The sequence below is a fragment of the Mesitornis unicolor genome, unplaced genomic scaffold (genome assembly GCF_000695765.1).
Source record: "Mesitornis unicolor isolate BGI_N332 unplaced genomic scaffold, ASM69576v1 scaffold21236, whole genome shotgun sequence".
Classification (NCBI taxonomy): Eukaryota; Metazoa; Chordata; class Aves; order Mesitornithiformes; family Mesitornithidae; genus Mesitornis; species Mesitornis unicolor.
The window spans coordinates 1-25,207 of record NW_010190578.1 but is presented as its reverse complement, the minus strand read 5'-3'; the positions used below and the strand labels follow the sequence as shown (position 1 = coordinate 25,207).

The window sequence follows — 25,207 nt, the reverse complement described above, 5'->3', positions numbered from 1 at the left end:
GAATTGGGTATGTAGGGTCTGAGGGTGTCACTGCAGTGTGACGGATTAGTGAAGATGGCAGACACGCAGGTTTAATTACACAGAGGGACTCATCAGCTGCTCATCAAACCTTGCTCTAATGAAAATGACCTTACAGGTCTTTCCCATCTCTGTGCCAATTACATTTGGTATTTCTGCGCTGAGCAAACAACCAAGTTCTGTTCTTTATTGCTTTATTTTATTTTTAAATTTTGGCTAAAGAACAGAAACTGTTTCAGGACTACTGTCCTTGACAGATTCCCAGTAGGTGACTAAGTGCTCTGAATCTCCTGCAGGCAACATTTTGCTAAGTCACTGCCAGCTGCTTTTATTAAGAGTTGGTTAATCCAGGACCCTCTTTCCTCCCCGCTCTTCTGGCCCTAGTCCTACCTATGCTTTGGTTCTTTGTGGACCTTCCTCAGACAAAGCTTTCAGCTGCAGGGACAGCTGTGGTTATGGTGTGACTGGCTAGAAACTGGGTGATCTGGTCCCATCATAGATACTAGCATCTGTAATACTTCCTGGTCCGGTAGGTTAGGGAACACTGGAGGAAACAGCAGGGATTATGCTGTGACTGGATACTGGGGAAAGGCAGCCTTGAGAGGAGAGCGAAGCAATCCCTCAATGGAAGCAATGAATTCAACTCACCTACTTACACAGTAGAAAGCAACCAGTTTGAAGACATCCTCAAATACAAGGACAGATCCTTCCAGGTACAGAACTGATGAGAAACAAAAAAGACAGTCAGCAACCATTTTGTTTGAGCTGTATGGTAAAAAGAAAGATGGTGAGTTTGGCTCACACATCTTATATTCTGTGTTTGTCCAGTATTTGCAGGGACTAATATGAAGAAGCATGAAGAACTGGCCTCAGCTGGCCAAACGCAAGGAGATTCTTCAGGGAAATGCTAGCGAAGAAATGTCTCAGCTTGGCTTTCTGAATGGCAAGCTGGAGATATCAGAGCATTGTAATAGAAACAGTAATAGAAACAATGGGGGAAAAAAAACACCCAGGTCACAGCTAAAGGGTTCATTACAAGATGTGCAGACCCACAATACCTATGGGGCTGACCTGCTGACTCTCCATGCTGGAATCTGGTTTGGCCTGGATGGACAAAGTGCTTTGAAGCAAAAAAAAAAATGAAATTACTGTTTCATTACTATGTGTGTGGGCTCTGACCTAGGTCACGCAGGCAATGTGAGCACAGCCTATTTGTATCTCCCTGTATTCTCCCTCTCATTGTGTTACACAGCGACAGCACTTTCCTTTAAGTGGCAAAATACAATCTACATCATATTGCAGAGTTCTCTAAGATGACCTCCTTTATAACAGCATGCTATGCCATTGTGCAGTGCAAATCTTACATGTTATTGTAGAGCTTTTGGTTGCTAAGAGTGAAAAAATTCACCTTCTCATGGAGAAAGTTTCACATTGACCGATAACCCAAGGCAGAAAGCAAGAGATGGATCTGCATGAGAAAGGTGTCCATCTTTCCTTCAGCTTTATTGTCTCACAAATTGTCTGTGCTGTACACAACACACCATCACAGAGACTGACAAGTTTAAGGAAATCTGTTGTGGATCATCAAAAATGCCCACATACTGGTGGTAGAGAACTGGTGCCCCAGAGCTGCACCACAGGAGCACACCAGCATCCCTGGGAGTGGCACCAGCTCATACCCAGCTCATACCCTATATTCATATAGAATAACAGAATCATTTGGTTGGAACAGACCTTTAAGAACACCGAGTCTAACACCTGTCCACCACTAAACCATGTCTAAACACCTGATCTACTAATCTTTTCAATACCTGCAGGGATGGTGACTCAACCACTTCTCTGGGCAGCCTGTTCCAGTGCCTAATAACCCTTTCAGTAACAATTTTTTCCCTAATATCCAATCTAAGCCTCCCCTGGCACAACTTGAGGCATTTCCTTTCATCCTATCACTTGTTACTTGGGAGAAGAGACCAACACTACCTCTTTACAACCTCCTTTCAGGGAGTTGTAGAGGGTGATAAGGTCTCCCCTCAGCCGCCTCTTCTCCAGACTAAACAACACAGAGCAGTGCCCACAACTGCTCTGCTCCTTCCTTCACTCTGTTTTGTAGGCCACACTTGAGAGCTGTAGACACAAAGCTCAGCTGTTGTGATTCAGCTTCCTCGATCTGCTGTGATTCACAGCCCTGTGAAATGTCTCCAGCTTCATGCCCTGCCTGGTTATTCATTTCCCCAAAAGCAGGGCCTCCAGCACCTGTGGGAGAGAGGCATCTGCCTGCTTTCCTCTCCCCTGGCTCTGTGCACTGGCTGTTGTTCTCCAGCCAGCAGAGAATCCCACTGGAAGGAAATGCTCAAGCTCTTTCTTGTTCAGCCTCGCAGTTCATTCCCCAGACAAGGCATTTCCTTCTTTTACTTCTTCCTTTGTCCTAGCCCAGGCCCTGCAGGTTGCTATTTTGGGTTGAATAGACCAAAGTTGGCATTTTTTTAGAGATGCAAAGGCTGTGTAATTCTCAGAAGTCATTCTTAACGTCAATTTGTGTTGGATCAGCACAAGCAGATCAACCTCAGTGTGCGCACCAATACCAGACTGCAATGAGGAATTTAAAACATGCTTTGAGCAAAACTATCCCTTTCCCTTACTTTTCTCCCACAACTGGAAAAATAAATGTTCAGCAAGTATCTTCTTTTTCCTTATTAAGAATCATGTTTCAATCAGGGATTTTCATTAAACATCTACCACGAACAATTCCTGTAGTTTGAAATCCATCTGCTTTGCAGCTCAGACACAGGAAACAAAAATGAAGACAAGCCCCAGTGCTGTTCCAGAGAATTAACCAAAACCCAAGAGTATGAACTCACTTGAATCTCCAGCAATTAAATAAAGCCCTTTGTGTGGATGACAGTTTTAAGGACTGTTTTTCTGTTAAAAACCACACGTTCACTTTGGCATCCCGAGTTGCAGGTGTACGTAGGAGAGGAGGCTGCACCTGTACATGTTTACAGACATGAGCAGATCGCTTGGGTTGGGATATGGAGTTGTTTCTGTGCCAGGAAGCTCTGCTACTTGGGAGCCTGAAATTTAGACCTCAGTGTCAGGAGTATCCATGGAGAAGTGCCTTGTCACCGTACAGCTACTTCTCCTCCCCCCATATATAGTTAAATAGCATAAAACTCCACAAATCACCAGGAATTATATAGTTATACTAGTCTAAGTAGAAAAGCTGCTGGAGCTTAAGGAGAGGAGTTTTCAGCAGGTGGCATACAGAAACTTGAATGTCCTTGGTCTGCTCTGCGAGGTCACACAAGGTAACAAAACCAAGCGTATTTGTCAGCAGGCTGGAATTCATCATACAGAAACCCACAGCTCTGCTGGGACATTTTTGAGTGGCCTGCAAACAATTAAAAATAGAAAAACACTGCTTTAGATGGATTGTTACTCAAGGTATGAGCACCATCAGGACCAACACTCTGCCTGAAATGTATTCTGAGCAGTGACAGTGTCAAGCAGCCTGCGCAAGGCTACCACGGCCACTTGGACCCGCTCCCAGCACAGTACCTGTGGGGAAAGCCTTGCAGTCTTCTGTCAGGAAGGTTTTCTTCAGGAGAAACTATAATACATTTTCCCTAACCTGTTTTCATCTGGACACCTGCTGACCACCAGCAGGCACCACTGATCAGTAGTGGCTTCCTGACCGCTTTGCTATCAGGTGATGATGAGTTCGGGACAGGAATATCTCTTGTGGCAATGGTTGTCATTTGCTTGTGGAGACCATTACGTGGGTCCTGCTGCACAGTGCTGATTCTTGGAAAGAATAATGTAACTTGCAGAAAGTAGCAAGTTTGTGCAGCTAAAAGGGCTCTGCTGACTGCTGGGGACAAAGTGTGTCTCCTCCAGTGCCATTGCTGCTCTCAAGGCACCCTGCTCTGCGAAATGATGGGGAAGAGGTGCTTTTCTCTGGCTGTGGATGTGCTGAGGACATCTCACTGACACAAGCGCTGCCGCTCAGGGAGGGATTGTGATGTTGCCATTTATAGGAACTCATGACTTTTGCAAAAGCTACAAGCAGGCACTTTTCTGCCAAACGGCCGTAATCCTCCTGAAAACTGCAGAGAAAAATTCATCTTTCTTTGGCTCATGAAACTATGCCCAGGGAACTTGAAGAGCAAGGACATCTCACCAGAACAGTGTCAGGATGCCAAGAGTATGATCAAAAACAACAGCAAAAATAGGCTGGGGTCTGTGAGCTAAACATACTGCCACAGCATATTGAGTTTTACCTGGTATTTAGAAGCCCACAGAAAAAAGTCACCTTCAGGAAATGAAAGAGGAAATGTGTGGGTCAATGGGAAATTTTGACTAGTCTGAAACAAAGATATGAAAATTAACTGAAATTTTATATGAGTGATAGAAGCCTTAGTAACTCAGAATGGTGGTTCGCTGTTGACCATACTCTGTTTTGTGTCCTTTGTGCAACTCAATAAGTGAACATGAAACAGCTAGGTTATGAACTGCTATAAATATTTATGATTGTCTAATCTTTCTCTTTGCTAGGAGAAGTCATGCTCTGAGTGTCATCTTTAGGCACTGTCTGGAATCTGTCTTCATGTTCCCTTTACTCTTTAGATCTCCCCATCATTTCTCCATCCAGATGCTGATGTTTTTGAGTCATGCTGTCCCTGGGCATTCTGCCTTCCTTCCCTCTTTGATTTTTCCCCACAGAATTGTGTTTGCTAGTCCTGTTTTTCTGGTCACATGGACAAACCACCCCAATTTCCATCTTCTTACTGCTGACATAGGCTCACGGGACCCAATTACTTCAGCTGCTTCTTCTCTAATGACGCTGTTAGTCCCATCCACTGGTTTTGATATCTGTGTAATCCTTCAGAGACATCTGAATTCAAAGCTATGAGTTCCTTATTCTGCAGTCGTTGTGTTGACAGAGGACCACTGAGAACACAACCATTCTCAGAAGTCCTGCTTGGATGTGCTTGAGATGCTCTTATTTTTCCAGATTCTGGCAAACTGTGAGACTTGTCATCATGGGAGTGATTCCACTTTCCTATTTCTGTTTTAAGATTATAACTCCACAGTCTCCTAACCAGACCTCTCACTGCTGTTTTGCTCCTTTGATGAGTCTCTGGCTTGATAGCACAGTTGCTGTGACCTTGCTTGCACTGGCCACTTTTGCTGTTGCTTTGCTACTCTCAGCCATTTACTTGCTATGAAGATGGGATCATCCAAAGCAGAGGTTCCTGACTTTCCCACTTCCAGACACTGATGTTCCTGGCTGTTGCACGGGCCAGGTTAGCAGTTTTCTTCCCCTGGGTACTGCAATAGAGGACTGCAGTGACTACCATAGCCTGGGTGCTGAGGCTTTTGCATTTGTCATGGCACACTGCGCTTGTTGTAGCTGCTGTGCTTTACAGAGATGTGTGAGAGCCTGATGTAATCCCTTCAGTTATTGCTTCAGTTCCCTGAGCACACGTCAATCTCTTTCTGTCCCTTATTCGTGCACTAGGCTGTGGTGGTATTAAGAGAAAAAAGCTTTGGCTGGGTAGAGGGAAATTTAGATTACCTTGGTAGAAGTCCTTATGGTGACTTTCTGCCACAGGTCTGCTTGAAAGTTCCTAGTATCTGTCCCTGACATTGTTTCTTGTGTTACTTTTTTATTACTTTCTGGACATATTGCATGACTTTCCAGTGCTGTGTTCTTGTAAAACGCTGTCAGCATTTATCTGTTTGGTCTTCTCAAGGCCTTTCTATTTTTCTGTAATCTGCTGCCTCTGCTTCTTCCATCTGATGTCTAAGCTGTACTTTCCTTTTTGGTTGCACAGTTCTAGACTGTCTTGGGCAACCCAGGTTTATTTTGTCTTTCTTGTCTTTCTTAGCGATTCTCCTATGTCAGTTGTTTCTATTTTTTCCCCTCATCAAGGAAGGGCAGAAACTTCCCTGGCTTGTACTTCTGCCAGAGTCTTCTGTTGTGCATCCAACTTATGCTTTCTCACAGGATTTCAATTTTATGGTTTCCTACAGAGTTCAGTGTTTCTGGCCATGATAAAAAAATCACTGCTGGTGGCAGTTCCTGGGAAATTGAAACTAATGAATTCCAAAAGTGGTAAGTGTTACTGAGCTTGGGTCTAGAGTGTCAAAGAAATCTATGTTTAAACTACCTTTTTCACAAAATATAATTGTATTGTGCAGAATGAAATGAATGCTGTTAAAGAAGATGCAAAACACAGGCTTTTGCAGTCTTCTCAGGCTGGGGTTGTTTCCCTGTGCATCATGTGTGTATCCTCGTGGTAAGAAAAAGGACCACCCTCACAGCCAACAGCCACGGAGGTCTGGCCACTCCCCTGTACTTTGGCTCATCCACATTCACCCAAGCAGATGGGCAGCACCTTGATGTCCACTCAGATTTTGTGCAGTTAGTTCAGCATGCAGGATGCTCAAGCAGAAACACATTACAGTAATTTCACTGCTCTTTTTCCTCCTTATTGTGATGAGTGTTTCAGCAGGTCTTGAGAGTGTGGCTCTCAAGGGTACTCCAGGCACAGCTAACCCAGCTAAAAGCATCACAGCTCAGTGTTTTCCTTACAGCCATCCATGGGAACACTCCCATGGGCACTGCCAGCTGTTTCAGGGGTTAAGGGCAGAGCACAGCCTGGCAAATGGCTGTTGGGTTTCAAAGCTATTCCTTTCCTTGTCAGATCCTTGCCCTGCCTGTGCGTGAATAAACATCTTCAAGGCTGTGGAAATCCCGTACCTGATTTGCACTGTTTCTTCAGCCAGAGGCCATCCAGGACTTCTTCCCAGACCAGATGGCAACGTGAGTTTTAGATGGCATTTTAGATGTAGCCACACAGGGTCCGTTTTCTTGCTCTCCCATGGCAGGGATGGGGGGCAAAACGTGGCCTTTCTGAAATGTTGAGGACTGAGAGAGCTCCCAAGGGGAGCAGGGTGAGATGTTTATTGGCGTGGTCCCTGCTGTAAGCAGTTGAGCACTGTGGGATCATTGCTGGGGAAGTCGCATTTTCACAGGTACTTCAGCACCCACCTGTACATTACAGGAGATTAATGTACATTATGTACATTAGTGGGAGATTTATGCCACTCAGCACAAGGATTCAAACTGCCAGGACTCAAGGCTATGGCTGTCAAGACAAAGTGAATATAGATATTTGCCAGTTGCTTTCAGAAGGCAAATTTCTTTGGTAAAACCTTGTGATGTAAACGAAGCTTTCAGATACATAAGAAGTCTCCTCTGTGCCTCACGTAACAGGAAAGGACGCTATGATTTTAAATTCTGGGGGTTTAGTTCTTAGCGATAATTTCCAGGCTGTATAGATAATCTTGAGAATCAATCCTTATATGAAAAGTATATGTTCTCATACAGATGTATTTTATTAAGAACCACTTTTTTCCATTTACTTTGGAGAAAAGCTTATTTCTCTGGCTCTGAGATACATCATGAGCTACCATCAAGTTGAGGTTAATCATATAGAAAAAGGAAGTTTTCTGAGCATTTTAAGGGAAGCCATCCGGTCCCCAGAACCACATTCTGCGTTGGAGACTTCCAGGAAGAAAGACCACACTTTCCAAAAGTGAGTGATGAAGGAGACTATCCCACTCTGAAATGGCAGAGGTCAATAGGGTGGACAAGAAAAGGAAGAAATTATATTTCTGCTTCCGAGAGCTGCAATCTGACCTAGTTGCCAGCCTGGTGGAAGAAGGTCTTCTGATTCCCACTGTACTGAGTGGGACAGATTGCAGTCTCACTGACTCGGAGGGTCCTACTCAAAGGTCAAAGTATAAGGTCCTTACTGCCTTTATTTTAGTTTGAGCAGTATCTTATTTACCTCATTTACAAGTCTAAACTCTTGTTTATTAAGCTCTTTAAGATCTTCAGATAGCAAACACTATCCAAGGGCAAAAATTACAATTTGTTCCAGTTTAGCCACTGAGACAAGGGCACTGGATTTATGGGTACTGATTCAGAGTAGCCATCCTAAAACCAGTAAGTTTTTGGAGTTATGTTCAAGGTACCAAGCAGAGTAGGGTAAGACAATATTATCCTAGAACAACACAAATAGTCTCTGGCTTTGATTACACGCAGATTCTGCATTATGCCTCTTGGGAGAGAAAAATAAGGCAAAAAAATGCCAAAGTGAGGATTAACAAAGCTAACAAGACCCCGAGGGCTTCTTTCCAACAGGCTTTCCCTATAATCCTGCCAGTTTAAACCCTGAAGTAAAATGAAAATATTTGCATGGAGAGAGGTGAGGTAACTTCAGGATGAGAGTTTTAAAAAAACTCAACAAACCACCCGCTATAAGAAACCAGAATGTTTCCAAAACAACTTGTAAACCACACAGAAACTTGGCAATGTTACACCTTGAAAAAGCAGCTGCACAAGTCTCTTATGCTTTAAAAGTGGTTTATGTTTCAAAAGTGTTTTTTGTTTCAAAAGTGTTTTATGTTTTAAAATAAGCAGTGCAGCAAAGTGATATGGAGCTCGGCTCAAATGAGTGGGACTTCGTGAGACTTTCTGCTTGCCTTGTGCACACCTGCATTTAGAAGAGAAATTATGAACTTGCACAACAGGTTATAAAATGTGTCCTCATACGAAGTTTTACAATATCCCCCACGTCCTCGGTCGCTGTTCTTGCCAAACCAAGAGTCTGAGGTCCTACTTCAGAGCAGTCTCCTGAGTGGGAACTCCTCAACACCAACTCAATTTTCAGGATAATGGAGAACTCATCCTTGCCAGGCAGACTAACCTTGGGAAGATGTCTAGGCCAGACATCCTTAGGGGACCAGAAGTCACTCAGGCTCTATCTCCAATCGAACCACAGACAGCAGACCAGACAGTGATAATGTCTCCTGTGTCCTTATAACAGCCCACGCAGAGATGGCCTTTGCCCTTGCACTGCCTGTGGAGGCAGATGAGATCCAGCAAAACAGCACTCCTCGAGCTGGAGTCAGTCAGGGCTGGTGCAGAGCTGCCCAGTTATCCCACGCCATGTGGGGGACATGCTCAGTGGTAGGTTTTTCATGCCAAGAAGCTGCGTAGGTGACGATAGACTTTTCTCATTAATGAGAAACACACATAAAGAGGGGAAATTAGCCCATGCTGAGCCCTGGGTGATGCAGGCAGATGGTTATCTGTGTCTGAGTGAGGCTAATCTGAAGATAACTAGGGTAGCTCTATATCTTCAGAGCAGCCGCACAGACACACCATCGCCAGCAACAGGAACTGCTTTAAAAGATAACAGTCGTCAGTCTACACTCCTTAATGGCAAGGTGCCCACCACACTGAACAGGAGTCATTTACTACAGGAAAATAGGATACTGGCCTGCATGCCCCAAGACCTCCTTATATGCAATTAAACTGCTTAAAATTTGAAACTTAAGGTTAATTACACATTCAGCTTTTGCAGCCTCCCCTGCTAAAAATACACAAACTTCTATTCATTGACTGGCTAATCCTCGAAAAAAAGTAGTCTTGGACAAGTTCTGCTGCTGAAGTGTATGATTTGCTTAATTGAGATGGAATTAAGGGGAAAAAACCCAACAAAACCAGGCTCCTGCCTCCTTTTGGCTTTACCCAGAGCATCTCAGAGGCTCAGGCAGTCATTCATCACTACACCCTGTGTCTCCGTCCTTGGCCCCCTATTGCCCCCTCCACCCTGTTCCCAGACCTCTGTCTCCAGTGTGCCACCCACCCTTCCTAAACTCACCAGCCATCCTTCCACCCCCGTATAATTTTGTTCTCCTTCCCAGGCTTTATTTTGAGTAACCCAGCACATGGCAGCACCTCTAAGGAGGCACTGCTCCACCACATCATCCTGCTTTCACATCCCCATGTCCATGCTGCTCTTTTCTTCCCAGAAGATGGGGACTAAAGGGGCATGAGAGCATGGACACATGCAGCCAGTGGATGAGGGACAGTGAGAGCGCTTCTCATGACAGCAGTGTCAGCACAAAGTTACAGCCTGAACTCACCTAAAACCTGGCTCCTGCCTCTCCTAGGGACAGTGCCCACACCATTCTCTATCTACATTACTTGTGCTCATGAGGCTGCAGTACCCTAACTACTAGTTACCGGGACTACTGATGTTTTTGCATTCCATACGTATACATATATATATGTATGTATTCAGTAAAATCACATTCAATAGTAAACCTGAAGTTGAAGATGCTTAATGATCTTCCTGGCTGGTAGACAAGTCTCCAGGGTGGTTCATGAGGTGGTTGTTATGGCAGTCCCCTCTCTGTCTGCTTTATTGCTGAATAGCAGCATGGGGTATCAAGAAACACCCCCATATCACCAAAAACCTTGATATTTTCACTCTGTAATGTCAGGTTTAGTCTCTCATCTATTTAGAGGAAATCAGAGCTATAAATAGTCCTACTCTGCTTTTCATGCCTTAGTTTACACCATTAAGAATTCTTTCTGGTGTTGAAAGCTGCACGGTTTCCACTCAAGGGGTCTAACCGTTTCAGTTAAAGAGATCATTTAAAAAAGAATTATGGTACCATTACCATGATAACAGAAGTAACCAGATGTACTTTCTGATGGACCCTTCTGCCTGCCCTCTAATGAGCCAGAGGTTGTGTCGAGAGGTTTGGCTTGGGAAGGACGGGATGTACATTTACTCCTTGAATTGCCCTACTCTGTCTGAAAAGTCCCTTTAGCATCCATGCAAAAACAGCCCAGGAGCCTTGCAGTGCTATCAACTCCACATGATCTTCCACTGCACTCATCACTGGTGAGGTTGCACCTCAAATACTGTGTTCAGTTTTGGGCCCCTCACTACATGAAGAACATGGAGGCACTGGAGCGTGTCCAGAGAAGAGCAGCAAAGTTGGGGAGAGGTCTGGAGCACAGGAATTATGAGGAGTGGCTGAGGGAGCTGGGGGTGTTTAGTCTGGAGAAGAGGAGGCTGAGGGGAGACCTTATCACCCTCTACAACTGCCTGAAAGGAGGATGTAGTAAGGTGGGGATCAGTCTCTTCTCCCAAGTAACAAGCGATAGGACAAGGGGAAATGACCTTGAGGTCCTGTGCCAGGGGAGGGTTAGATTGGATATTAGGTAAAACTTATTCACTGAAAGGGTTATCAGTGGAATGAGCTGCCCAGGCAAGTGGTCGAGTCACCATCCCCGGAGGTGTTTAAAAAATGGGTAGATGCTGTGCTTTGAGACATGGTTTAGTAGTGGACAGATTATGGTTGGACTCGATGATCTTAAAGGTCTTTTCCAACCATTCTATGATGAAATCTATCTTAGCCCGCAACAAGCTCAGCTCTGCAATATGCTGAGAGGTATATAATTGCATCTTTAGGGCATTACTGGGCCTTTTGAAGCACATTGAGGTACCTCATATGAATTAATTCAACTGGAAATCTGCACTGATTAAGTAGAGAGAGCAGATTCCCTTTCTCCCGTACACAAGGTATCTACCAAAGAAAGGAGGATTGTGGCTTTTGAGGAGATCACAGGTGAGACACTAACACAGGCAATATTTATGTTGTATTTATTTTTTCACCACCATCCCTTTGTAAATCTTAACAATATTTCCCCCAGAACCTGGGTCTTAGAGAATGGGAACTACCATTGCTGCTGTACTGAGACATCTCTTTTGAGAACTGCCGTCTGCCCGGAGCTTGACTGACTCAGTGTCGCTGGCTGGTTCCTCTCATGGGATCACTCGGGATGGAAGGGACCCCAGGAGGTCTCTAGCCCAAACCCCTGCTCAAAGCAAGGTCAGTATGAGGTCAAACCAAGTTGCTCAAGGCTTCATCCAGTCCTGTCTTGAAAACCTCCAGTGAAAAGCTGCAAGTGCTACCCAAATAAATGGCTTTATCTTAGAAGTCAGTGTCACAAATACCAGCACATACTTCAGTTAATTCACTTTAACTATGAAGTGAAAAATCCCATGTTTCTGACCTCAGTCATTACCACAGATTTCCATCTTTTCCATCTCCATTTCAGTTCAAAAGGAATAAGAACCAGTCAATTACAATTAATATAAAAAAGGGAAATTGTCCTCCTATAGGTTATTTTCCTAAATCTCCTGTTTTCTGAGTCTAGGACATTGTAAGGTTGCAACTCTAGGCTTTTCTCTGCAGTTGCATTGTAAATTGTTTCTCTTTCTGGAAAAAAAAAATAAAAATTCTGTCTATCTTCACTCTACTTCCTGATTCCAGCAGGCAGGGTGTTAGCAAAAAGACTTGCAAAACTGAGGAGGCTATTGCAAGAACTGCCAACACTTCCACAAAAATATTCATATCACCAAGATCATCTGCACAACTGGCTGCTCTCATTAAAGAAGCTAAATTTGGAGTAGGTTGCAGTGATGGAGCTGTCCTCACATTTTTTTCCCATGACCTCATTTGTGCAGTACTTCAATGCAGCTTCATTTGTGCAGCTCATACCTCCTGATCATGCCGTGCCATGTTAGCAATGAGGACTTTGGTCTCTGAATTTGTTAATCCAGCCTCAGCAACATGCAATAAAAGACATGTTAACAAAATAAAACGTAAATCTGCCATAATGGACCATATTTGGCCATAGTAGCTTGCTTTCACAGCATTAGCCTGCACCTATTTGAGGTTATTAAGGCAAGACTGCGAAATCTCAGTCCTTAAATAATCTCTTCCCTTTTCTGATTGATTTCACCCTTCCTAAAATCCAATGTGCAAAGGAACACACCTTTTCTCATCTAAATTGCTGTTTTGACTCCCCAGCAAGGTCTGCCTTCCTGCTGCCTCTAAACCCGGTGTAACCTTTCTTTCTGTCCTGATGGACTGAGCTCAGTGGGTGATGGATGTACAAACTGGTGAAGTCGTCATGAACTTTCACAGCAAACCAATTTCCTTTGGTAAAAGCAGTTAGAGAATTAACCAGGCAGGTGAACTGTTGCCATGTGTTTTACTTCAGTTGTGGTCTTCTCCCAAATTCCAGCTGTCTCTCTCAAGCATTTTTTATCAGGCTCCAGCCTGCACTTCCTAAGCTTGGTCTAACTTTAAGAAAGGACAAAGAAGGTGACCAGGGCAAGACATTGACAAAGACTTTCAACTTTGCAGCAATACTCAATGATTTCTCTTAAACTGCTTTTGAATGCAGTAATTGCCATATCTTTTCTGTCAAGGTGTATTGTGGGTCCTCACCACAAGTCCATGCCATATAACCTAAAGTAAAGTTGCTGTCCATAGACCTGAAATTGAGTATAATCTACTGTGTCCAATGGCACTGTGTGTCATCTTTCAGAGGTGGTATTAATCACAATCTAGACATTTTTGCATTACTTTGAGATAATTTATTTTGGCTTTTTTATTTGATTGTGTTAAGTTTATTTCAAGACCACTGTTATGCTCCAGCTTGTTCAATGTTTGTCTCCAGAAAAGCCAGGAGGGTCACAGCAGGCAAAGATTTAATTTAAATCTCACAATTTTCCTCTAATAAATTACAGAAACACATTACAGACAAGGCTTCACTACAAACCCCTCCTTCAGCTGCATACTCATTGATTTTGGGGGCTCATCTCAGCCTTGGCCCCACGCATCGGACGAGATGCTTCTGAAAAGCTACGCCCAGTGGCAGATTGTCCCATGCTGGTATAGTTTAAATAAGGAACAAGGACGTGAGCCCAAGGAGTTCAGTACTGGCTTGGCAAATCAATTCCATAGTTGTTTCCATAAAAATTTCTAGTAATATGAATAATAAGCTCTTCTGTATTCTGTGCAATTGCAGCTACTTCTCCTGATTGGCATAATTTTGCATATTTGGAAAGGAACCACATCCTCTTTGTTTGGTACAAAAGAGTTTGGAAAACAATTACTACACATTGCTTACCAAAGCTTATGTGCAAGACTCCTCAGAGGTACATGTTCAACTCATGTGTTTCATGAAGTCAAATAATTTTCACCTATAATTGATAAGACTTCCCAGAAAAAACAAAGGAAGCATTACACTCTGCATATGGTGCTAGAGCATTTGTCTATTAAAGGACTTCACCCCTGTGGCATGTGTCTTCATAACTCTTTGTGAAAGTAAAAGCTACTCTCACTACCTGCACCAAGTGTCATACTCAGATGCTTCTTTCAGGCTCTCAGCATAGGGTACTTCAAACATGCACATTTACTTTAAACATCTGATTCTTTTCTTTTGAATGCTGCTGCATGTCACTGAGGTCAGTGGAATGTTCTTTGACTGTGTACACATGAAAGGGAAGGAGAAGCGGGAGCTGAGCTTGCAACTGGTTTGCTGAGACAAGCCAAGGGTGAAAGTCAGCTGAGGAAATGGTGCTCAGTTCTTGAGGTATGCGAGGCTAGGGCTCCATTCTGGGATGAAGCAGAAGTAAGGGACAGCTCCCAGAACTAAAAGCGCACAAAGAAACGGAGATTTTAGCAGAGCTTGAGAGGCATCTCCCAACACTGCATCTCTTAACAGAAGAAATATTGCAACTAGCCTTACTCTGTTCTGAGCAAGAAGTAAGGGAGCCTTTGGGCTGAGAAACACAACCACAGAGGTCCAAGGTTTTGGAATTTTCTGGGTTTCTCAACTTTCTGATGAACCATGTGGTATCTGCTGCTGGATCTCTACCATAACTGCTGCTGTCACCAGGCTTCAGCCTTCCTCTTTCTGGAGGAATTACAACCAAAGATGAAGAACCAGAAGAAAATGTTAAAAATCCAGTCTCTTCATTCTCCTGTTTTATGACTCTAAGGGCTACTTCACAGAACAGGTGAAAATTCCCCACGAAAAAATGGAAAAAGGTTTCATTTCTTGATGTTCTTACCTAGTGGGTTTTTTGGGGATTTTCATTTAAAAGAAAAACACAATTAAATCCCATCTTCCCCTCAGAAAACTATACTCCCCTAAATATTTCATCAAACGTCAACAAAGCAGATCTGATACAGGGAAAAGAAAGACAAAACCAATGATCCACCGTTATTTGGCATTGCAATGTTAGGAAGTTTCCATTTCTTTGTACTTCATTGAAAGGCTATCTATGTATGAATCTGAGGGGCTGGGCAGCAACCTCTGTACCGTCATTACGATAGTGGGGAAAACCTCTTCAGATACTATTTGAAAAGTAGGACAGGATGAAAATGGCTTTTTATAAAGAGCTAAGAAATAAAATTTGCTGTTTAAAGCTCCATATGGTAAAAGTAAGGAAAGACATCACTGTCAGGATGGCGCAGAGACATCATGTCACCTCTAAGGATAGTGCATCCTTCTTTGTGTCACTTGTGAAGCTGAGATTGCACTGAGTCCTCCTGAGAAGGACAAGAAGCAGCTGGCAAGGTTCTCCAAAACAGTAAGCTGGGATGGGTTGCAACTTGAATTTTAACTGGAAGGGAGGATCTCTGCAAAATCTGAACCATATATGTCAAAGCAAATTCAGCTTTCAGTTTACATCTGAATGCATCAACTCAGTGGAGTCTAACGAGATGAACCAAGGTAGGAGGGAGAAGAACTTGTTCCCACTTCTCCAAACCCTTTAGGAGGAGTCAGGTTTCAGAAAGGGACAAACAGCTCTCTGTGAGGCAGATTACACAGATCATTGCTTATCTGTCAACTCAGAAAATAAATATTAGGAGCAGGCCAGCAAAAGCAAAGGTGCTTGTCCCCAGTACAGCTAGGAAGAGTGGTTCTTGAATGGCAGGGGAATTACAGCTGCTCCTTTTGATGGGCACCAGCTCTGCTCCACTTCATGCAGACGTGATGAGCAGAAAGCTATCTGGAGGATTCACCTCCCTGTTTGCGATGTTCAGTGGGAAGCTGAAGCCTCCTTTTATAAGGCACAGAACTAAGGAGGAACTTTGTGAAGTTAAGGCAATCCAGACATACCAGGGTTCTCAGCAAGGCAGCTCAGATTCTAGTCTTAATCCTTTTAAAGCATACAGACAACATATAATTGTATTTCCTAGGGAAGTTTAGAAAGTGGTTGGAGTCATGCAGAGACAATAAACCAAAGCTAATGTATTAGGTTACTTCAAGCCACAGAAGATTTACCAACTCCCCTTGTGCCAGATACAGCCTTTTGGCTTCACTAACAGGAATTCGATTACTTCTAAACTCAAAAACCAGGTTACTTACCCTAAAAGAGAAAAGAAGCAAAAGCATGACTGTTTCTGTACCCAGTGGGATCCTGTCAAAAGGGTGCAGGATGGAGAAATGCGAGGCTTTCTACGGCTCAATACTGACAGAACTCAAGCTAAAAATAATGTAAATAATGTGAATATGCACGATAGGAATGCACCTTGTGGCTGCTGGGATTGCTGCACATGTGATGGAAGTTCTCCTGTTTTTTCAATGAGAAGTACTTTTTAATTACCCTCTTCCATTTACTTTGCAATTTGTACTAAAGTGGTGGAATCTGATTTAATTCTTGTTCCTACCAGAAAGCCATGTTTCTGAACATATCCTTTGTGTTAAGTTAGTTATAAATTAGAAACAGCGAGCAAGTTTGAAAAACATGGCACTAAAGTCTTTCTAGCTAGACTAGCTCACAGTGAAATTTTTGTACTATGTTTTACTTTGCCTGTCCTCAAATAAATCACACTTTATGGCACAGGACACAAGTCAAGAAGAAACGGATCTATAAATGACATTTTTAGGATGACAGGATTCTATTTTTTAACTTTTATCCAAAGGAAAACTTGAATCATCAAAGCCCAATTCCCCACCATGCAAAAGCTCAGCCCTAGGTCAACTTCAAATAACTAAATAAAGAAAAAAGTTTCCCCACCCTGCAGCTAACCCTTGCCCTTGTGTTCTTAACATGGACACCTGAAGTTGTGGCAAAAGGTTTGCTATTCCTGCCCTCACGCAGAAGCGTTGAACGTGTGCAGGATTTCCACAATTTCATGCTCTGAGGTGCACACAGATGAGAGATGAAGCTTTCCTGGGGGTACAGGACTTGGTACTCAGTATGGGTATAGCTGTGCTCTGTGCAGGAGCAACACTGAGACAGCCGGGAGTCTGTGCTTGAGATGAGAGCAGATTAAGAGATTTGGTTGTCCCTGGGCTTTAAAGCCTGTTTATGATGCAGAGAGACATATGAGAGAGAAAAAAAATTTGAGCAACTTTCAAGGGGGAAAAAGTAAGCTACAACATCAATCAGTGGAAACACAAGAGTTTTAGCAGAAAGTAAAACTTAACCCCGGGGAGCTGGCTTTGGGCAGAGCTCAGTGACGGAGGATTTGGATGTTTCATATAAATAAACAGCATGAAGTTATTTTGATGAATGCTTTCAAGTGCATGTCTCTGTGACTATCCTAAAACTCCTGTGTTTACAAATATTTCTTGGAGAGTGGAAATCGTATGCATTATGCATTACATATCCATTTACACCATGGGCTGCCTCAGCCAGGGCTGACTGTGACCTAGATTCATTTTTGTCCGACCAGGAACAGCACTGGTACCACCAACCCCAAGACTCAGCTGCATCCCAGAAACAGCGAGGTACTGAAATTAGTCAGTTTAGGAGTAGCCAGTTGTTCAGTACAACTGTATGAGGCGCATGAAAAGGGAATGGAGCAGATGTTGGATGCCTGGTGGGCCCCAAATTCAGTGGCAGAAATAGAGACGATTGGTGAGTTAACAAGGCTGAGTCTGTCAGTGCCTTGCGCTTTGCTCAGAGCTTCCACCTGGTGAAAGCAGCTCCTCTCACTTGATCAAAGCGCTGGCTTGCCCATCTGGAGGTGCTTTATGTTCCTGTTGGGAGTCTGCGAATGATAACACGAGGTGCAGAACCACAGGGAAGCTGAGGTAAAGCAGCTGCAGGACATACTAACTGAACCACAACGTCAAAGCAAGGGCTGCTGCAGGTCACGGGAGGACCCTGCTCATTGCAAGTGAGATTACATAAATACTGCTGGTCACAAGGGGATTCGGTACAATGATCAGAGCGAGACCAAAAAAATGTAAAGAACTTACTTGATTTTTCTTCTTTAATGTTGTATTCCAGCACACCAGGAGCCTCGTTCTGTACTGGCAGGCGGACTGCAAGGACCATGTTGTTCACATTACCCTCTTTCCTAACCAAGAATATCTGGAAAAGGAGAAAGGAATCAAGAGCTTAGCTACATTATGTGAGCTTCTCAACTTTATTTTAGGTCATCGGCAATGAGGTTTTTTTATCAGTACAATCCACCTTTAAGTGATCTTATTTTAGCTTCATTCCACTTGGTTGAACTTTACATGACAAAAATAATGAATAAAGGGACATTTCATCTGGATGAAATTCAGACCTGTGAAGGAACCAGTAAAATTTCTATCCATCACTGATGTCCCACTTATGCCTAAGGCAAACTATTTCACTAACTGAAGAGTACAATGCTGCACTCCCAATTTGTCAAGTGATGCTCCTCTTGTAAGTGCCCTAAATCACGGACAATTCACCCTAGAATGTCCCAGTCCAGCTCTAAAGCATGGGAGACACTTGTCCATTGACAGGGGAAGGATTCAGGTGTTCACAAGTGGAACGTAAGGCCAAAGGCTCTGATGGACACAGAGTTTTTTCATGGGACCAGAAGAACATGCAGGCTGGCAGGAACCCCAGGAGGGCCCTTGTCCAAGCCCCTGGGTGAAACCATGAGCCCAGAAAAAGCTGCTCAAGGTTTTGTCCAGACAGGTCTGGAGAACCTGATGCCTGGTGTCCCTGCAGGACATTTCCGACAGAGCTGCCCAACCAGGCCGTGCCAGCCTGGATCAGGGGCGGTGTTTTGCCTTTGTCCTTGCTTTGTCCTGCTAACTCTGTCCCCACAGCTTGTCTAAGATCCCTCTGGATGGCAGCCCTGACTTCAAGTGTATTCACTGGTCCAAAAATCACAGAGCAGATGTGGTTGGAAGGAACCTCTGGAGATCATCTAGTCCAACACACATGCTCTAAGATGGATTGACTATGGCAAGTCACTCAGGATTGTGTCTTGCCAAGTGGTTATTACTTCCAATGATGGAGCCTCTACAGCCTCTTGGGCAACCTGTTCCAATGTTTGATTGTCCTGATAGGTAAAAAAGTTTTTCTTAATGTTTAAACAGAATTTCCTGTGTTTCAATTGATGCCCACTGCACTTCATCCTTTCACTGGATACCACTGAGAATGGTCCCGTCAGGTATTCATACACCCTGATAAGAACTGGAACCAGAGGAACCGCTGTAGGCATTTCTTCCCATCAATGGGACCAGTGAAAATTAAAAAGAAAAATGAAGAAAGAGGAAAGGGGAAAAAAGAAAGATGGAAAAAAAGAGAATAGAAAGAAAAAAGGAAACATAGAAGAAAGAAGCCAGAATAAAAAAGAAAAAGAAAAAAAATCAGAAAAAGTAAAAAAAGAAAAAAAATCTCATTTTTTGTATTGTGTGAGCTCCTAAGTGTGTTTCTAATTAAAGCTCATTGTCAAGGATATTTTTAGCTTGTACCTTGAAGCTGCAGATACAAAGACAAAGTAATCTTCACCTTTATCTGTTCTTTGCTAGCAGGTTTTGGCAGGAGAGAGACAAGGTATTTTAATAAAAACTGAATTACAAAATTGGGCTAATTCTGGAGTCTGGATACTAATATTAGAAAGAAGAAATGTGAGTTGATAAAATGATTAATCAATTATAATGCAGTGGAAGTCTAATAAGAAAACATTAATTTCTTGGACAGAGGAATTTTAAAAAAGCTTGACTAGAAACCAGGACCTTTCTCTGCAGGAGTCCCAGTCATGAGGGCATCTCCTGTCGCTTTGAAGGAACCCATGCTAAATGTGCAGCTTTGGGACAGCTTCACAACTTCACATGGTGCTGTCATTTTGGCCTCTACCATTCATAAGAAATTGAGCCCCATGGGCTCAGGCCCACCAGCAGCACAAAGAAAATTCAAACAAGCACATAGCAAACAAGTGCATGGCTGAACCAGGCCTATTTCTAACGCAGGGCGCAGCCCCCACCTCCTATACCACAGAAAGTATCTGCAGGTTGGAAAAAGCCGTGAAGGCTCTCCTTTCCTCAGGTCCTACCACCCATGAGGCAGCACGGTCCCTCTAACCCACCTCGAGAGACTGCTGCGACCGTGGATCTCAGGTGGCACAACCTCACGTTGCATTGGTCAAGCGCTTCATCTGAACTTAAACTTAAAGCAACAAGAGAAGTGAAACCTGGAAATGAATCACTTCTGGTTTCGTGATGGGCATGACTGGTTGCCACGGCTCCAAAGGCTAAAATTGGACCATGGCTGTTCAGATGAGACGGGAGTGGGTTTTCTGAGCTCTACCTAACCCTAGTGCCTGGTCAGGACCGGTACTCGAACCAGTCTCTTCCGTTTTCACTGGTGATGGGAAAGATGTGGTGCTGATTCAGCTTCAGGTGGGCTCAGAGTGGGCAGAAGAGCCTGCCCTTGCCATGGGACTCCTCTGATGCGTCAGCTCTTCTGCCTGCTTCAAGCTGCAACTGAAGACCAAGGATGGTGTGAGCAGGAGGAACAGAGGTAAGATTTATCCCCAAAGCCACTCAGAGCTGCTCCAAATTAGGATAGTCAACATACCTATGGGTATGGTGGTGAATGAGAAAGCATCTCCATGAATCTACATGCTAAGCAAATAAAGCCACAGACAAGATTTCTTGCTTCCCCAAAGCCATTATATCTGTCTTGCGTCATTATGAGTGGCTAAACCATCAAAATGTAATGGAAACAAAGAGCATAGTCTGCTCATTATTTTTGCTTCCACATGAATAAAAATGCCGTTCCTTGCTCTACCAAGGACAGGAAATGTGGTTGTCTGAACCAAAAATGCTTTGGACTTACCCCTGCTGTTTCTTTTCCAAGGATCGCCCCAGCTCTTTCCTGGTTCATGTTCAGCTGCAGCCAGACAGGACACGTCTTGATGAGTTTATCGAGGATGCTGATGCCTGGAAGCGGGAGGAAGTTTCGCAGGGCAGTGGCCGGACAGAGAGGTGTCTCTTTTCCCTCTTCACCAGTATCTCCGATTGGGCTGAAACACAGCAAGGGAGTCCTTTGTAAGCAGAACTGCAAATGGAAACCTTGTGGGGAGGTGGTAAGGGCTGTAGATGCAAACACAGAGGCACTTACACCCCAGGAGAGTGCCTTGAGTGGCATCAGACCACAGACACCTTGCTATGATAGGGGCAAAGTGGGTGCACAGGTCTCGACAGATAGATATGTGCTGACCTCTCTTCTCGGTGACAAACAGTGATAGGACAAGAGGTAATGGGCACAAGCTGGAACACAGGAGGTTCCACTTAAATTTGAGAAGAAACTTCTTCTCAGTGAGGGTGACAGAGCACTGGAACAGGCTGCCCAGAGAGGTTGTGGAGTCTCCTTCTCTGGAGACATTCAAAACCCGCCTGGACGCCTTCCTGTGCAACCTCATCTGGGTGTTCCTGCTCCGGCAGGGGGATTGGACTGGATGAGCTTTTGAGGTCTCTTCCAATCCCTAACGTTCTGTGATTCTGTGACTTAAGGACTACAGCCTCGTGCTGCTGCTGCACACCTGGGTTTCAGACCACGGGCTTGCAGGGTGCTTTGTGCTGAGGTCTTTGCTTTTGCTGTGCCACTGCCAGCAATTCTCTGATCATGCAGGAGCTGTGATGGGCACCGGTGTAGTATCTTGCCCCACTTTTGGAGCAATCAGAGAAAGCCTGCCAGCAGCAGCCAGAGGCACTGTCAGCTGCTCTTGCATTTCGGCAGCCACCCTCTGCACCCACCTTAGGTAGTCTGCAAAAAGGCAGACTAAGACATCTCCCTGTTTAAAAATAACACCGAGAAGTCCCTGTCTCCACTGAGGAGTTTGCACTAGTGCAGGTGGATGCAGAGGTGGATGCTCCTCCACCCCTGCACCCAGGGAGCCACCAGTGGCTGCTCACAGGGAGGGGGACATCCTCCAGCTCTGTTGTCACTCACAGGATACAGAAGGAGGAGGTAGAGTAGGTAAGATGAATTCAGCAGCAGATTATCCACTACAGAAGAGCTATCTGTGCTGATTCCCAAGGGCTGACCTGCAGCAGGAGAATAAATCTGGGGACAGCCCTGATACTGAACCCTTTCCTGCACCGAGGGAGGGGAATGGGAGGAAGCACAGGAAATGTGGAGAAACACCAGAGGGAACTTCAGGAGGAAAGAAAAGAAAACTTCATTTCCCTCTTTTTTTTCCTGCTACATTTGTCATTTTGGCCAGTCCTAAAGACATGACTGGAAGCTCCAGAAAGATGTATGGGAGATGCTGAGTGAGAAGACAGGGGCCATCCTGCAGCACCATGTCAGCACCTTATGGCTCAGAGCCTATTCTCAGCCGTACAAGATGTAAAAATACTGAAACTACGCTGCTGAGGATATTAAAGCCCTGGGACATGTTCTTCTTTGGATTCCTGTTCTGATCAGAGACACAAAGAACTAATTCTACCTATTTTTAGTCCCTGCAGTCTAATGGCAGACTGGTATTAAATGCTGGTTTCTAGCTGTAGCACTGATTCAATGAAGTATTTATGCAAGTGCTTAGCACGGCAGTCAGAGGAAATACTTGTGCAGGAAGGTCTGGTCATAGGAGCTCTGCTGGATAAGGCTATAGGCTCATGGATACAGGCTTGCCATTCATTTGATTAATTGATGTTAAAAGTAAAGAAAATGTAGAAGAACATACATAAAAATGTTTTTCTGCACCAGTTTTGCTGCTTTGATGTCAGAGCTGAAAAGAGGAGGACTCTTACTTTTGATTTGGTCTTATTTCAAGTCTTTTTCTTTTTTCTCTTATTTTTAAAGATACAGATATTAAAGCAGTACATTTCAAATAAGGTCAGACTTAAACTACTAAAAGAGAGTCCCTTCAAAGGCCTAACCTAACACAGCATGCTTACCCCAAAAGTTATTTTTTGTAAAAATAGCCTTTCAAATATCAAAACCAACAGTGAGATTTTATTTTTAGTAGTATTTTTTCATTTGCAACCCTACAGAGACAGCTTCCTTAGAAAATACCCATTCCTCTGCAATCCCAGTTGCTGATTCAGGGTATTAGTCCACAGAACCTTGATTTTAATCAATCCATTTTTGAGATCACAGCCAAGAGAGTAAGAATGAGGAACCGTGCTTAAAAAAGCAAATAGAAATAAGTGAAACACTCTTGCTTCACTTGTGATAAAAGCCCAGCTTGTCACACAGGTGAGGAAATATCTTTCCCATGCAATAGCATATGATTTTAATCAGTATCATCTGAATACATAGAGTAAAACAGTGGAGGGCAGCTTTTGGAAGTTAACCTGATTCATCTCTCATTTCTTTCTTTGCAGCAGAAACCATAAGAAATGCACAGTAACCATGTGAAAGGAAAACGTGTGTTGATGGCAACATTGATGCTCGGTAATGGGAAAGAAGTAATGAGCTGAAGGAAAAGCCAGGTGAGTTATAATGAAATGTTCTGTAACACTGTTAGCAAGAGCTACTCCTCAAATTAGTCACACAGGCATGAATCTGATCGTACCAATGATGTGTGAAACCTAAACCAAAAGGACGCCAGTGCTGATCATGTCTTGCTGTGGCACCAGAAGGTGACGTGCATTGCAATAGCTCCAGTGATGCTGAACTTCGTTACCCATTAATTATGTAAGGTCAGCAAAAAGCACTGATGCTCAGAAACACCCAGTGAAAGAGGAAACTTTGAAAAAAAGGAAAGGCAAGAAGAGTCATTAATGGGATCATATTAAAACTGGGGAATATTAGGCTAGATGATTCCTGGCAGTGAGTTACAACAGACGATAGGTAAGTTCCCAAGAGAAGGGGAAGAGGATCACATTACCCAAATCTCTTAAAATGCCATGTTTAGAACAATAGCAAACACTTTATTGAGTCAAATCCTGTGCTGGCTAAGAAATGGGAGTGAATGACCCAACAGACCTTTTCCAGCTGTAACGCTGTGACCTGTGGCACACCAGTTGATGCAGTTATGGCACCGATGCCTGACTTCTTTCCTGGGCACAGCTGTCACAAAGATCCAGATGCCGGGCTGCAGGAGTGCTTAATCCTGCATTTTAATCTGGCTCTGCTCTGTATCTGCACAGAGAGGAGGGAGCCCATGCAGGCCCTGGGTTCTTGCTGTGCTGCCAGCTGAAGGGATTTGCAGGGCCACCATGGTGAGCAGCTGGCCTTTGCTCTTTCACTTGCTCAGAATTCACACATCAGATGATTTCTAAGATCACAGATTTCAGAAATAACATGCAACTCTCTCCTCCTCCTCCCACAGTCCTGCAAAACCCTTTGACTGATACAGGCAGGGGCTCGTTTTTGTGAGGTGCGATGTGAAGCTGAAAAACTGGCCCTGGAGGTGCCTGCTTCTCATTTTTTTATTTTATTGAGTTCTTACTGGAAAGTACTTTTAAATCCTGCAGTTTCTCTGCTAAATTGAATCCAGTTGGGATGCAGGGAGCTGTGTGCTGCATACTGACTGGCAACACAGGTTAATTAATTGCACAGTGATTACACTCACACACCTGCCCCGCTTTGGCAGAAGGCATCAGGTTGCTTGTTGGAAGCAATAATAATGACAGCAGTGATCTGAATTATTGTGCAGTGACCATACACTGAAGTAATGACACCACCGTGACTCATTGCTTTAGAAATAAAAAGCCACACTTGGCAGCTGAATATTCCCCAAAATCATCAGAACTGCGAGGGGACGTAATCCACTGAATTTCACGCAGGTGCAGGCCTGTCCCTACCTTTGCAGGGGAATTCAGAAATACTGCCTCATATTTGCTGGCATGAGGGGCTTCCTGGCTGTATGACACAGGCCTGGTCACTCTGAATTTCCCCGAGGCAGCTGAGACACGTGAATTGTGTGCAGCAGCACCAGGGGCTGTCAGATGGATTCTTCGCTCCTGCCCATTTGCAGCTTCTGCCTGCCACCAGACCAGACCGGAGAAGATACATCAGGTGTCATTAAATCTGAATCTTAAATTGGAAACCAAATGCTCTGTAGTGCACTGATAAGTAAAGACTGAGGGCCTTAGCATTGTTTAAATAGACCAGGTGTAAGAATTAGCAGCTAGCTTTTTATTATTATCTTTTATTGCTTTTATTTCTCACCCTGAATATTAGAAGACATCAAGAGAGAGCAAGAGCAAGGGTTTGCTGTGCTATCCTCAAGGAAAGAGATACTCTGGTATTTATATTTATTTATATTTATATTTATA

At 43.9% G+C, this 25,207-nt stretch overlaps 1 protein-coding gene across 1 annotated transcript in view; it reads right to left on the bottom strand.

The window, feature by feature from the left end:
* The window catches only part of RIN3 (Ras and Rab interactor 3), a gene marked incomplete at its 5' end in the record, with an annotated part of 45,759 nt that extends 24,759 nt beyond the window's left edge, over positions 1 to 21,000 (bottom strand). Inside the window, 3 exons of the mRNA XM_010186453.1 lie at positions 667 to 739; positions 17,966 to 18,080; positions 20,814 to 21,000. Of these exons, the coding sequence (XP_010184755.1) occupies positions 667 to 739; positions 17,966 to 18,080; positions 20,814 to 21,000 (375 nt within the window). The remainder of the gene's footprint in view (positions 1 to 666; positions 740 to 17,965; positions 18,081 to 20,813) is intronic.
* Between the last annotated feature and the right edge of the window lie 4,207 nt (positions 21,001 to 25,207).